We start from the raw sequence: 15,660 nt of genomic DNA on the forward strand, positions 1-15,660 counted from the left end.
AAAAAAAAAAAAAAAAAAAAAAAAAAAGAAATGTAATGAAACTTTTTTATGCCATTCATGTTTCCTAAATTAGCAGTTATCAAAAGATTCATCGTTTCTCGTACATCGTATTGGCGAGAGATGACGCTATATACTTCTTTTTACTTCTAAAATATATCGGATTAGTTATATAACTTTCTTCTGCTTTCTATCTATGTGTATGTCGACATGTGATAACGACATACGCACGTAACGATCATTGATAATTTTTTGATTTTCAAATGATAAAATGTTATTCTTATAATGTTTATAAATATGATAAAATTAGGTATAAAATTAGGTAACAAAATTATCAATAAAGAAAAAGAATAAACAAATATCGAACGATAGATTATTTGATTTGATGACAAAGATGCAGCAATTTGAGAGCAATAGCCGTTTTGATTGTTTGTCGAAGATAGAGGAGAAAAAAGACGGTATAAAAACGAAGAGAAGTGTAAAAGTTGTGTTATCTTACGATCGATTCGCGTATACGATCCAAGAAATCTTAAAACTAATTCCAACATCGATTTGGAGAAAGTTTCTAATTATCGAGATAACACGTTATATATTTCAATATTTTTATTTTGTTCTTCTATGTATTTTTTGAATTTCTATGGTTTTTCGAATGATTTGTTACATTTTTTTTTTCAAGAATGATAGATATTTGGAATTCTACTAGAATAAAATTTACCGAATCATTTACCATTTTTCTCCACTTGCCGTACGCAAAACAGGTCAAGGAAACTAACATGTAAATTTTATTCAATATATTTTTTTCAAAGATTCAAGTTATCGATCGACACGTGAATGTTTTATTCGATTTTTGTAACAAACCGGTCGTTCCTACGCAAAATGGACTCGGTACGCACAAGAGGCATTTCGTATCCACCAACAACATTCATTTAGATCTTTATCAATCAACTTTCACCGTATGATCGTATATTGCTTTTTCGTATTTTGCCTTAATCTTGATCTTCTCATGAGAGTTTTCCGCAACTGCAATAACTAATATTTCATGTAATAAATATTAATTTTATCTCCATGTCCAAGATTATTAACTAAAACGAACGTTTTTTTTTTTCATTTGATATGTCATTTGTTCATTGTTTGTCATTTAATATGTCATTTAATTAAAATTAACGGATTATTCTATTCCGTTCTAGATCTTTAAAATAAATAGATCCGCAGAACATGAGAGAAGAATAAGCGGGCAGAGTATTTGACGAGTTTTTATCGACTCTCTGATTCTTCTTTATTTCCACGTAATGTAACTAAGTGTATACGTACATTTATTTTTTTTTTTTTTTTATTGCGATGTAATTTCGTACGTTCGTCTCTGATCGCGCTCCAGGATCGTTTCGTCCGGGCATTTGCGAGCTCATTGGAACGTTTTAAGCCCTACCTTTCGTGTAACGCGTCAAGATAGCGGAGGAGGAAGAGCAGGAGATGGAAGAGAGGGGAGAAAAAGGTAGAAGGGGTTTACTTTTTATCGAGTCTGTGTCATTAGTGGCCGCAACGAGTACTATAAGTTGGTATCAAGAACTCAGAAGTTCGAAAGATCTTTGAGAGACGAGCGATGACGATGACGAAGATGAGGTTGGGAATGAGTATGACGACGACGACGACGACGACGACGACGACGACGACGACGACGATGACGATGACGAGGACGAGGACGAGGACGAGGACGAGGGCGAGGGCGAGGACGGGGACGAGGACGAAGATATCGAAAGTACCTACCACCGTTCGCCTTATTAGGTCTCATCCTCCCTCCCTTAGTCCTTTTTACCCCTCTCGGTCCCCTTCCTTCTGCTTTTAAAATCATAGCTGCACGTAACCGTCTACTGATTATATGGATTCGGCGATGATTTCTGATGATGCCCCCGACCCCCGAAATGGTAAAATAATACAGTGTCGTCTCCTAGCCTGGACCCTTTTGGGTCTCGTGGGCCGGTTCGTTAGCGGGGCCTTGGCGTGAGGCACCCTGTCATTATGCGGCTGGTCTCCATCACCCCCACCAGTTTCCAATTTTCAGTGCCCCTCTACTACGCCTCGACGAAATCTCTTACCTCGGTTTCTTCCTTTTGCTTCGTCTTCCCGGTCCATCCTTTTTTTCCACTCTCTTATTTAACATTAGTATAGTTTGCCATACGAAGTGAACCGTACGAGTACATGTATATATATATATATATATATATATATATATATATATACGTCACCGATCTGAAAATAGAAAAGAGACGAAGCAAAGAATATCATATAGAAGATCAGAAAGATCGAAGATGATCTTTCGTCCCACAAAGTTGTCCATCTATTTTTCTATTGCCCGTTTCGAAATCACGTTTTTTACGAAATCCGAGCGCGAAACTCTAGATCCACTCACACACGACTACTGCGGACATTCGAAACTGGTAACTCGATCGTACTCGGTTCGCTTAGTACCATCGTTGCACCTTAGCTCGTAAAAAACATAGTTACTTCTCCTTTGTCTACTTCTCCTTTTTTTTACGAATTTTCTTTTCTTTTCTTTTCTTTTCTTTTCTTTTCTTTTCTTTTCTTTTTTTTTTTTTTCTATCACGAGCATCAATCTTTTTTGCTTTCAGTCGATCGAAAAGCAATCGTTGTGTCGTCGCGAAAAAAAAGGATAAATTCGCGATAGAAACAACGAAAAAACGGTAAGGAAGGAAGATGATTAAGGAGGATAGAGATGGCGGAAGTTGAAATTCTCCCTTAACTTCTTTCTTTCAGAAAAGTTGGTAATCTTTCATTTTTGAACGACCTATGTCCTTGAAAGCAAGTTGGGGTGTAGGTGGCCCTCGCGACCGGTAATCATTTCGTTTAATGATGAGAGCTTTGTCGGTCCTTTCCACTCTTCGGCCTCGGATTATCGCTGCGTGCTCTTTTCTCGTATCCGCAGATCACTTTGGTTCTTTCCATTTCTTCTCTATCTTTTTCTTCTTTCTCCCTTTATTTCCGAACTCTGTAATTTTCCCCTAACGGCCATGCCACCGTGCCACTATACCACACCGAAATTGGCGTACAGCGGAAAGATTTCGTAGAAATCTCTGACGTTCTTTAATGGGAAGGCGTCTGAACGGTGACAATGGCACTTTTTCTCTTTCTTTCTTTCTTCTTCGGAATGAAGAAGAAAAAATATCGATCTAACGAGAGAGAAGGATAGAAGAAGAAGGAAGGAAGAATCGCAAAGTCGAGAAGAATTAGGAGGAGGATAATCATGAAGCGAATAAAAAGATAAAGAAAAATATCGACTATAAAGAAAACGGAAAAGAATAAAAAAAAAAAAAGGATCGCGACAACGATGAAGAAGGGGGAAACGAAGGAAAGGAACATGACGGAAAAGAAGAAAAAGAAGGAGGAGAAGGAGGAGGAGGAGGAGGAGGAGGAGGAAAAAAGAAGAAAGTAAAAATGTTTTGATCGTACATATTTTTCACAAACCATATGTATTACGGAAATATGTGTAATTAGAATGTAGACGAGATTCAAAGACGTAAATTAATTTCCGTTCTAATACGTATTATGCGAATGAAATTGAAATTCGATGATGGAAGAAAGGTTGTTGTTCGCGTTACGCGTTTGTAGCGGATCTCTTTCCCGCATCCAGCACCTGCGAGAGATCGGGCCGTGTGGCCGATGGTTGAGCAAACAATACGGACGATGATGCACCATCTCGAGCGCATTGTCCGTAGCGAGTAGTAGTAGGCGGCGGATTTATCTGCCTACTCGTAGAGTCAGGTAGAGGAGCCAAGCAAGGTCCTCGACCCTCGGGACGCGTCGCGCGAGTCGACAGAACCCGATGGATCTTCCTTTCGTTCCAGCTCGGGATTTCGCACGGGAACGTTGACATTTCCGTCGATCGCTTTCGCACTTCCCACTTCTTAGACGGAGAACAGGTAGTCCAGTTTTCAATGGATTGGACGCGTTCGAACAGAGCTTAGAGCTGTTTCGCGATCCTGTCGTCGTTTATATAAGATAAAAAGTAAAAGCGTAGCGCGCGAGATATCGAAACTGCGCATAATTGCGCGCTAATCTGAATTCTTGGCGCATATGAAATTCCAGCGCGTGCCTGTATAGGGATTTGTTTATTTGTTCGTTCTTTAGAAGGGTCGAGGGAGGGGGGAGGGGCGGAAGGAAAGAAGGAGAGAGAAGGCCGTGCTTTTAGATTCTCGGTCACGCCACTCGCGCATCATGAGTCATCTGTGATGCACCGTGGAATTATTAACGCGAGAATTTATCACTTATGGTCTAGCTGCGTGCCGAGTGTAAACTATCGATGATCTATGCACGAAATGCTGCGAAATATATTATCGAAGCACGCGATTATCCTGGAAAACGCAAGAGTTTAATATCGTCGTATCCAAATATCTCGTGAAACCAACATCGATCTTTTGGCCTTTCAAAAGACGTGTTAACAGATGATCAAAATTAATGCATCGCTTCCCGTTAAGATGCAAATTTCATGCTCTTTAAACGGAGATTGGAACGTAGTGCGACGTAGTTGGACAAGATCTATGTCGCGTAAATGCGCAATTCGTAACGAGAAAAGAAAGAGCGCGCGCTTCTATCAAAAGAAGCGTTCGCTTCGTTCGTCGAATTTCAACGATTTCACTGAAAAAAAAAAAACGCGAAAGTTCGTACTCAGCATGCAAACTATCCGGAATCTCTCTCGTCACGTCACGAAATTCCAGGACCTTTGGCACAGGCGTAGAAGAGGCTCGTAGGGCTGAGCGCGGAATGAGCGCCGATGGTAAGTCGGTTCTTCGCATACCGAACTCTCAGGTAGGTTGGAAGGTGGTGAACGAGCTAGACGAGGAAAGAAACGAGAAATCTGTGAGGCGAGAGAAAGAGAAAGAATCAACGGCGAAGGGGAACAGAATTGGAAACAGAGAAGAAAGAGTAAGAAGAAAGTGAGAAAGAGGAAGAGAGAGAGAGAGAGAGAGAGAGAGAGAGAGAGAGAGAGAGACGTAAGCAAGCGGGCAGACGAGCAAACGGGCAAGCGAGCAAGTAAGCAGACAAGCAAGCAGGCAGAGTTTGGTATAGTTAGTCTAGCTGCTCGATGCTGCGAAGCGAGCTGAATGCCGAGGCTCCGGTATATCGAGGTGCGCTGTACTACCGCTCCCCTCTCCAAGATGGCCGCCGTTTGGGTCCAGCCGGGTTCCCCTGACCGAGCCAGCCGAGTCGATCGTGTCAGGGGAAGGGTAGGCCTTGCAGGTGCCGCCATGTCAGTGCATGCCTAACCTCGAAGCCGCGCGGAACGGACGCTGGGCCCAACAACGCCAACATCTCTCACGCAGTGTTTCCATTTTCATCAGCCGTTGTTCATCGAGGCTCGTTGTTAAATCACAAGATCGACCATCTAAAATTCTCGCGATTCGCTACGTTTCGTTCGATCGATCGCGTGTGCGCGAGATCTCGGATCGAACTTGTATAATATACAGAGGAACCGAGAAAGAGGTGTATCGAAGCGAAAGGAGACTCTATCTAGAAAGAGAGAGGATCGGAGTAAACGTTCTATGATACGCGACGTGGAAAAGTCGTATCAAACGTGGTTTTCGTATCTTTTTCTTGTACGGTGGTTCGCGTCGCGTTCATCGTTCGTGGATCGTTGGTTGTTGGTCGTCGTGTAGGCAGTGTATCGCGCGTGACAGTTTTTGGGGAAAGATCGGCTGATGTTATTTAAAAATACAGCCGTGAATCGAGGTGAGAAGTAAATTCGCGGCAAAAAAAAAAAAAAAAAAANAAAAAAAAAAAAAAAAAAGAAGGAGAGGTTAACGTACATTTCGATTCGTCTCACTTGCCCGTTAACAACATCCAAAGGAGGTAAGAACGAACGAACGATCGATCGATCGACCATTTTTCGAATACGAGAGTCGAGAGAACAAAAATTTGTATGCAAAGCGGTTAATGGTGGCCGATGAAAATGAGAAAAGAAGAAGAGATTACGAAGCTAAGGGTATAGAGATCGATTGGCGGAGGAAATCGTGAACGTCGAGAATGAATTTTTGAATTGGATCCGACGGAAGCCAAGAGATGAAGGGCGTTCCAGACGCAAAGCGATCGTGGCGAGTTCACGACCGATCGTGTTGATCGTCGAATTATCGGACGTGAATCTAACGCGAGGAATGTACGATATCTCGAGGCGAAGATATTCTAGAAGAGGTGAGGACAGCGCGGATACCACGAGTTACTAGAGAGAAGAAGATAGATCTATGGAGAGAAAGTAAGAAAGAGGACGAGAGAGCACGTACGCGGTGTTAGAACGAAAGGAGGAAGAAGAAGAAGAAGAAGAAGAAGAAGGAGAAGGAGAAGGAGAACCGTAGAAGAGGAAACGAGGAAAAGAAAGGAATAAGTGATTTGAAGGAGAGAAAAGGACAGGAGAAGAAGGTGGAACGGGGTCGGATAAGCTCGCATCTACCGAAGGAATTTCCACGAGGCATAGCGAGTCCTGGCGAACGGCATGTTTATAATCTAGCACAGTCACCTTCAGAGACGTTGGTTCGTTGGTCGAAAGGATCGGCAGGCAGGTTATACACGGAAGGATAGGCGCGAACGCACAGTCGAACGTAATTCCTAGAAAGGAATGGTGGAAGTGTTTACGAGAGAAACGAGTTGGATAGAATCGTGATTGTGGTTGGTGGTGATACTGATAGGTAGTGGGTGATCAATGTGTCGATTGATAGTGTATAAGCGCTCTCTTTATAGCCGGTGAATTTTTTTTAAAATATCGACGAAACTCGTGCTCGGATTTTCTCGATTAAGAGACTCGGACAGACTCGGAAAGACGGACAAACTGAGACGGACAGACAGACGGATAGAGCGAGAGAGAGAGAGAGAGAGAGAGAGAGAGAGAGAGAGAGAGAGAGAGAGAGAGATAGAGCGAGTAGAGAGAGTTTTCGTGGCCGTATGAAGAAGATTCGGAGGCGTCATCTCACGATCGATCGTTCAGGAATGGAAAGAGAATCGAGATAATAGCGAAGGAGGGCGGAGGTGGAGGTGGAGGTGGTTGCGGAGGCCCCCAGGATGCGGCACCTGCTACTGTTCCTCGTCCTGGGAGCGACTCTCGCCCCGGGCACGCGTTCCGAGCTCGTAAGATACTTGGAGGTCTCGGAGAACGCTCGACCGGGTACCAGGGTGGGTTTCATCGACGCCGACAGTCCGCCGTACTTGATCGTGTCGGTTTCCGGATCCGCGGTCGATTCGGACTTGATAGTGGATCACGCGACAGGCGAGATAAGGACAAAAGTGGCGTTGGATCGGGAGACGAGGCCGTCCTATAGTTTGGTAGCATTGCCGCAGAACATTCAAGTGGTGGTGAAGGTTCTCGACGAGAACGATAACGCGCCAACGTTTCCTGTGGATCACGTGGACGTCGAGTTTCCGGAGAATTCTCCTCGGGACGCGAAACGAGCTCTGCCACCGGCCAAGGATCCCGATCTCGGCCAATACTCGACCCAACGATACGAGATCGTGTCCGGGAATCACGAGGACGCGTTCAGATTGTCCCAGCATCGTGGCCGCGACGGTGTCCTTTACCTGGATCTACAGAATTCCGGCTCGCTCGATCGTGAGGCTCGGTCTCGGTATCATCTGGTGATAGAGGCGTTGGACGGTGGTGCTCCGCCGCTTCGGTCCAGGCTCCACGTGAACGTGACGGTACAAGATGTGAACGACAATCCGCCGATCTTCAATCAAACTAGATACGTGGCGAGCGTACCGGAGAATGCGACCGTCGGGACGCCTGTACTCGCAGTGAACGCGACGGACAGTGATGCAGGTGAGAACGGGCGTATAGAATACTCGATCAATCGGCGACAATCGGATCGCGAGGAGATGTTTCGCATCGATCCGGAAACGGGAATGGTGTACGTGAACAAGGCGTTGGACTTCGAGTCGAAGGAGAGGCACGAGTTGGTGATCGTTGCGCGGGATCGTGGCGCCCAACCTCTGGAGGCGAGCGCGTTCCTCTCGGTCCGCGTAACAGACGTGAACGACAATCAACCCGCGATCACCGTTATTTTCCTCTCGGACGACGCGACTCCCAAGATAAGCGAGAGCGCTCAACCGGGGGAATTCGTCGCTAGGATATCGGTAAGCGATCCGGACTCGAGGACCGAGTATTCGAACGCTACCGTCACGTTGTCCGGCGGCGAAGGACATTTTGGCTTGGCTACCAGGGACAACATAATATACTTGGTGGTGGTGGAGAGGCCGCTCGATCGCGAGGAAAAGCCCGTCTACGATCTCTCGGTGGAGGCGACAGACGCCGGTACGCCACCTTTGAGAGCGACTCGAACCTTTCGTTTGATCGTCACCGATGTGAACGACAACGCCCCGAAATTCGCTCGAGACAGATACGAAGCTCACTTGTTGGAAGCCTCCGAGCCAGGTACACCGGTTTTGAAGGTGACCGCGACGGATCTCGACGAAGGTGCCAACTCGGCCATCAAGTATTCCCTCTTAAATTCCACGTGGTTCACCATCGACGAAACATCCGGCCTGATATCGACCCAAACTCACGTGGACTGCGAGGCCGACCCCGCCCCGATTTTAGTCGTGATCGCGACAGACTCGGGTCGCCCTCCTTTGAGTAGTAGCGCGACAGTGCGTGTCACGGTGCACGATCTCAACGACAACGAGCCCATCTTCGAGAAACCGCTGTACAACGCGACCGTACCGGAGGATATGCCCGTTGGACGCTGTTTTCTCAAGGTAAGAGAACTCGCCAATTATCTTCGAACCATCCGTTCGTTTACCGTGTATCGCATCGCGTTGCGTAATCTCTCTTTCCCGAGTAATAATCTCTCTTTCTCGAGAGATTGACGTTCGCGTTCTGTCGATGTTCGACAGATGAAGCCTCTTCTAATTGATCCGTCATCGTCGAGGACGATTGACGTCGAGGAGATACGAGGCGAATTAATTAATTAAGAGGCGCGAACGAATCTTCTCCCGGATTCGCGTATTTCGATCTTCTTGCAACGAGCCGATGTTTTCGATGTTTCGCGTAAAACCGTGTCCATGTTGTAAAAAGGTTTCCGGTAAATGCGCGTGAGTCGGCCGAAAGGGCAGCGGCGCCTGGGACCGGTCGCGCCGCAAGCCACGTATCCACGTTACGCTGGGAAACTCGTAATTGGTACCGCCGTTCCAAACGTTTTCTCCATCGCGCCATACCTCTGCCAATTAGCAGTACCGCGTCTTATACTATATCGTGGAAAATATTCTCGAGTATATACGGTATACAATATACGTATTCGATGGACGGACGGATTCCTCTCGTTCGATCCTCGCGTTGCTCGATGCTGGCGCGAACGTGATCGACGCGTTGATTCGATGATTTCAATGTCGTGGTCGGGTGTCGGACGACGCGGAGACGAAATAAATCGGAACGCGTTGATTCGCATTCGATGCGCGTACTACACGCGTTTGCCACTGTGCGAACCAATCGAGGAATAATCGCGGACGTAAAGTAAGAAGAGATGAATGAGAAAGGGATTGGAATATCGAGAAGCGGAGTCCGGTGGCCTCCGCTCGAAAATCGCTCGTTGCTCGTTGCTCGTCGTGTATACGCGTGCCGTGGAGACGCGTTCCGTTCGCGCGGGAAAACCTGGTTACGAGCATCTTTTTTTTTTTTTTTTTATGACGGCTCTTGCGATGCTCTTCCCCGAAGCGATGTAAGACAAGAGAACAAGTTGCTCTCGACATCGAGTTTGTATGGTGTGTGTAAGTATTCCTCTGCCAATCCGATTGGACCCGGATCCCCGCTTCCCTCCTCTCCATATAACGTGGTCGCAAAAAAAGCAAAGAAACGATATCCATTCGTTCGTCGTGCAAATCAATCGATTGTCGAGGTGTCGCGCGTTCCTGAAATTTGAGTCAAACCGCATAAGAGATTACGCGCTCGTGCGAACGCGGAACACACTTTATCTGATGACCTCTTTGAAGAATGATCGTTTTAAGCTTTGTGAAATAATCATCGAAAATATCGTCGCTATATCGTCGGGCGCTCGTTTGCACAAGATAGCAAAGTCGTTACGCGACTTTTTTGCGGTTTTATCCAGCGAATCTCTTTCTTCCGTTTCGCAACGACGCAAACTTCTTCCCCAATCGCATTTACTTGGCGTATGTAACAATATATTTACGTTACATTGCGATAATTTGGTTACAATTTTTTTTCTTTTTTCTTCGATCCGTATATTTTTTGGATCCGTATCGAAATGGATGAAACGAAACGAACGAATCGATGCTCGAGCTGATGCGTACATCGAATGTCGAATGTCGATGGAAATATCGAGAGGAACGAAACGAGTATATTTTTCAATTGAGTGGTAGGCGGCCGAACGGACATGGAGACGGATACGCGTGCACGTACCGCGACCCGATCTTAACGACTGCCTCCCCAACTTTGGTACGATATATATTTTATCGGCGTTTCGTTGCCTAGTTCAATGATGATTTATAATTGTTGGTCGCTCGGCTGTAATTATTATAATTACAGATTTTTCGTCGGCCTCTCCCATCCGTCGGTTTCTCGAACCCGAACCGGCCGCTTCTTTTCGCTCCATCCCCTTTCGTTCTCCGGCTCCACCCCTTTGATTCTTCGCCTTCTTTTCTCCTCCTTCCTCCTTCCTCCTTCCTTCTTCCCGCAACCTCGCGTGTCTCTCCTCTCCTCTCCTCTCCTCTCCTTTCCATTCCTTTTTTTCTTGTTTTTCTTGTTTCTCTAGTTCGAGAGACCAAAGGTACATGCGTGTATATGTACATACATACCATATTACGTTCTCGAATACGTTAGCGAACGAAAACGAGTTTCGAAAGTATCATCGTGATGACGCGAGTTCGAATTCTTTCGCGTTTCCCACAGAATTTCACCGGCCCATTGTATTCGTGTTCCTGCGAATCGTTTGGCTTATCGATACGAGCGAAAGATACGAATTGCGATACGATAAATCGAGTTTCGGTGTATTCGTTTCATCTGATTGGCAAACTTAACACCTCTTACCACCTTTGCGTTTCATACGTGAAAGGGATCGCGTTGCTGCGCAAAACTATTCGTATCCATCGGTCGAGTGAGTATTCGTCTGCCTGGCGTTGTGCCTGGCGAGTCACGGGTTCCGATTCATCTTCTTCGCGCTAACCGCCCTTCCATTACCCGTCCTAACTAACTGGCAGAAGAATCGTTAAATCGCGAGTCCTTTTTCTGTCCAAGTTTTCTTCCAAGGGTGGGCGAGGAGGGCGATCGGACGGAAAAAAAGAAAGGATCATCTCCACTGCGTTTTCGAAAATATCGTAATATCGGCAGCGAAAGGTATCGATGCCCGGTCGAAACGAGCGTTAAACGGAATTTAGAGGTAAATGCGATGCGATGCGATGCGCATCGATCGGACCCCGGTACGCATCCTGTATCGCGGTACAAAGTGATGACCGTAATGACTCTAACCACCGTCTGACATCTGGCATTAGGCATTCGAGGTTTCGAGTGGCAACGCCCGCAGCAATTGTTGCCGTTTACGACTGCCGTGCACGCTCTCTTTCCCTCTCTTTCCCTCTCTTTTATCGCGCGTTCAGTCTCGTCCTTTGCCTCTTACTCGCGTCCACACCCGCTCCCTCGACCGTATATACCCTGCCTCTTCTCGTCCTTTCTTCGCCTCTCTGTCCGATCGTCGTCGTCCTTCTTCTTGTTTCTCTGCCCGGTCTACTCCCTCGGTTCGCTCTCGATCCTACGCGCTATAGACCGCATTCCCGAGTGCAACGACGAGGCAGAGATATATGTATATGCATTGGCGTGCACCGGTCGCTCCAGCCACCGCGTGCACGGCCTGCTCTCGCATCGCGCTACTCGCATTGCGATCGCGGCTCTATACCTTCTACTGTCCTCATCAACATCGCCGACTCTTCTCTCCTCTATTCTCTATAAATCGTACCGAGATCGTCATAAGCGTCTCCGTCTCCTTTTAATTGCCATTTCTCACCTTCTCATGCGCGAGCACACGCGAATTCTTCCGTCTCTCCCGCGTATCGCGGATTAACATATACGTATATATTCTATATTTGACCTTCTTTTCGTATATTCTCGCACGTTCCCTTTCCCTAACATCTTCTAGTTTTCGTTTTGTTTCCCTAACATCTCGCGAAATTAACGGGTTGGTCTCTATGTCTGGAATTTCGTTTCTGGAATAATAAAGATCGATCGGAACTGGCGAGAAAATAATTCGTATATCTCATCGAACGTGGATACGCGTTATTAAGGAGCGAGATATCACGGGACCGCCGTGGTGGATCGATGGAAGAGGAACGGGAATCGTAGGTTAATCTCGGAAAACGAGATCGTCGCGGCGTGGCATTGTACGTGGAGATAGTTATTTCCACGTAACCGCGAATGGATCGAGGAGGAAGGAGGGGGAGGGGGCGGGGGAAAAGGAGGAGAGACGAGCGAGTTGGTTATCAAGTTTCTCGTGTGTCCCTGGATTACTCAACGTTCTCTTCCTCTGTTAGTGGGTGGTGAGGTACGAGACGATCGTCCGACGGTCGTTCGTCGTCGCGATTTCCACCGAGCTGGGAGATCTTTGCAAGGGCTACTACCTTACGGTGTTTTGTAACTTAACAAGAACAACCACGAGGAGCGAGTCGCATACCGATGAATACGATGACTGACCCTCGTGAGTAGTGTGCGTGCTGTTCTACGTACTTACTTATATACATACGTGTCCTTTGGTCGATCCCAGAGTTGCACGACACGCACGTAGTTTCACGCACGCACTTTGCTCCTTGTTCATCGTACGAGAAGGAAAGGATGATTGTTTTTTTTTTCGTTCTTGGATTTCTTTCGTATTTTTCGCATATCGAAAAGCATCGATAAGTGAGGAAATCCCATCGATTAATTGCGATCGCTGTTTCCGCTTCTCTTTTATATATATATATATATAAAAGACGCGACAGTCGTTTTTCGATCGAACCGATTTTTTCTCAATCACCACGATTCTCGTTAATATCTTAATTCGCGTTTTCATCGATGCGCGATTTACGTACGATGTTTACCTAGGATCGAAAGATCAATAGGATCCTATCGCGAGGCGTTTTACAGTCGCGAGAAACGTTGCTTTCTCCAATGATGACTGGTTTTTCCCTCGAAACTATCGTCGCGCGCTCGAAGGAGAAGTGTATACTATACGTCGATTCCTGGCGCATAACTGCACACGCAGCTTTTGATTGTCGATTCAGAGAGCGATATCGGCGACGACGATTCTGCACTTTGGATTTCGTGCTGCATGCCAAAGTGTGTACAACCTTGCCGGGCGTAGAGGGGAACGAGCGACTCTGATTGAACTTTACTCGAGGATCGTTATCGAAATTCTTTCCCAAGTTTCGTAAAACTTGTCTCTCAATTTCTCGATGCTCGTGAATGGGTAAGACGCGAAAGCGTGGAATTGGTATTTGAAGAGGATTTGAAGAGGTGAGAATTCGTCTGAGGAACGATCGAAACGGTTTTTTTTTCATTTCACGGATTCTCGGTTCATTCGATCGATCGAGAAGCTATAGATTGTCAGTTGTGTTTAACGAAACGAAAGCGAGACGAAAGGGAGGCCGAGTATAAATGCGTACGCACACTTATAGGTGCACGCACTATGCATCTGGAGGCGTCTGAAGAGAAAGCGAACGTTCGATAGGCAGATCGGTGCCAACTATAAGTCGGGCTAACCGATCGTGAAAAGGTGGTAGGGGAGGGAGCTGCGTTCGAGCCGCACTTTCCAATGCACTTGGTACGAACGTTGTACCGGGAAAGTGCATATGCGTTCGACTGTCTCCGTTTGCCACGTTTCGCACGAACGCGCGAATCGTGATTGAAAATGTGTACGCGTTCGTTTCCTTCGCGAGACGACATTCCCTTCTCTCTCTCTCTCTCTCTCTCTCTCTCTCTCTCTCTGTCTCTCTCTGTCTCTGTCTCTGTCTCTGTCTCTCTCTGTCTCTCTCTCTCTCTCTCTCTCTCTCTCTCTCTCTCTTTGTCTCTGTCTCTGTCTCTCTCTCTCTCTCTCTCTCTCTCTCTCTCTCTCTCTCTCTCTCTACAGGAGGCTGTAACCTACAAAGATAGTAAATTATACGGGGAATGTCGTTCCTTCCTGAAAAAACGATGCTTAAATCGATCCTGGTTTACGCGTTTTACACCATCTGCCACCAAGGATAAAACAAGGATCTCGCTATTTCGATTTCACGCGTAATTCCATTAGCGACTACCTCGATGCTCGTTCTAGACATTTTCTTCTTGGTTCTTCGTATCGTGTCTCCGGTGACTCATGTCGAGCCTAAGTAAGTACGTAAGTAGAATACGTAGAATCTGTATACTTGTCGCGAATTGTTGGACCGATTCGAGAAAAATCGATCGTTTTTTGGGCATCGATTCGGGCAGAATTCGTGGGTAAGTTTGTCGCGCGTGCTCGTTGGAAAATTAGAAAATCTGTTTCTATGGCCAGCGGTTACGAAACGCGAGTCTCGGCGGACATAGTTGCCGATTGCTGTACGGCGAAACATTAGCGAGTCGAGCCGCTAGATAAGCGGTCAATTGGCGACTCTTCCGCGTTTGAAAAGGCTTGAGAAAATCGTAAAGGAAAGGTTGTTGGAGCTGTATATCGGCGGCACTCGAAGAAGGTACGGTCGGTGAGATGGGCCGAGTGACGACCTCGATTGACCCGTCGATCCGTCACGGCTCCCCTCTTGAACGGCTCGCACAATTAGCCGGGTAAGGTGCAAGAACGAAGGATCGCTTCACGTGCGTCACGTGGAAGCTAATATCGGGCTAATGCAGCGGCAAGTACGCGTTCGATAGATATGTTTGGTCGATCGATTCGTCGAACGATCGCGTTGATTCGGTGGTTCGGTTCTTCTCGAAGCGCGTAGCTGCGTGAAATAATACGCGCGAGACACGCGTGTCTCGCTAATGGATTCTCCTGGCCCGAGGCCGATTCGTTTTCGTCGCGTCATCCCCACGCGGAATTTGATTAATTACGACCGCACGACCGGCCCCGGTAATTACTTTCCGATAGGATCCGCGCCTTTCTTCTCACTCTCCACCAATCATCTCTCCCTTCCCGTCTTCCTTACCTCCTCCTCCTTCTCTCCTCCGTCTTTTTTAATCATCTCTTCCCTTCCACGGAAATTCGTCGTTACGCCGTTCGATCGATGCGATCGACGATAAGTCGACTTATCGGTTCCCTCTGAGAACGATGTCTGCATCTTTTAGAGCTTCGACGTACGCGATGCGTGACGCCAAAACCTTGGGAAATTCTCTTGGGAATATGTATAAAATTTTATTTCGTCCATCGAATCATCGATTTTCGCCAATCTCGACGATCGATCTTGATCGTCGTTGATCTCGTCGTTGATCTCGTCGTTGATCTCGTCGTTGAGATCTTCTCCTTTTTTCTTTTTTTTTTTTTTTATTCGTATACTCGAAACAAATATCATTCTCGAATCCACGGGGGTAATTCACGGGGAAAGCGAACGAAATTTATTTCATTAGATTGTACGTTTAAAGGCCAGATTAATCGAGAGATAGATTAATAGTTTATCAATTCATGTTCGTATCCACGATGAATGCGTTCTTGGTTATGTGAAAACAGGTCTATCGATCTGTCG

At 46.5% G+C, this 15,660-nt stretch overlaps 2 protein-coding genes across 2 annotated transcripts in view; both read left to right on the forward strand.

The window, feature by feature from the left end:
- LOC122719916 (gem-associated protein 8-like) overlaps positions 1-2,230 on the forward strand; it is a 3,304-nt gene extending 1,074 nt beyond the window's left edge. Inside the window, exon 3 of the mRNA XM_043946173.1 lies at positions 2,197-2,230. The gene's annotated coding sequence lies outside the window, so the exon portion shown is untranslated. The remainder of the gene's footprint in view (positions 1-2,196) is intronic.
- A 4,775-nt stretch (positions 2,231-7,005) lies between these two features.
- LOC122719797 (protein dachsous) overlaps positions 7,006-15,660 on the forward strand; it is a 168,844-nt gene continuing 160,189 nt past the window's right edge. Inside the window, exon 1 of the mRNA XM_043945950.1 lies at positions 7,006-8,748. Within this exon, the coding sequence (XP_043801885.1) occupies positions 7,060-8,748 (1,689 nt within the window). The 5' untranslated portion in view covers positions 7,006-7,059. The remainder of the gene's footprint in view (positions 8,749-15,660) is intronic.

The sequence above is a fragment of the Apis laboriosa genome, unplaced genomic scaffold (genome assembly GCF_014066325.1).
Source record: "Apis laboriosa isolate Shangri-la unplaced genomic scaffold, ASM1406632v1 scaffold9_cov152, whole genome shotgun sequence".
Taxonomy (NCBI): Eukaryota; Metazoa; Arthropoda; class Insecta; order Hymenoptera; family Apidae; genus Apis; species Apis laboriosa.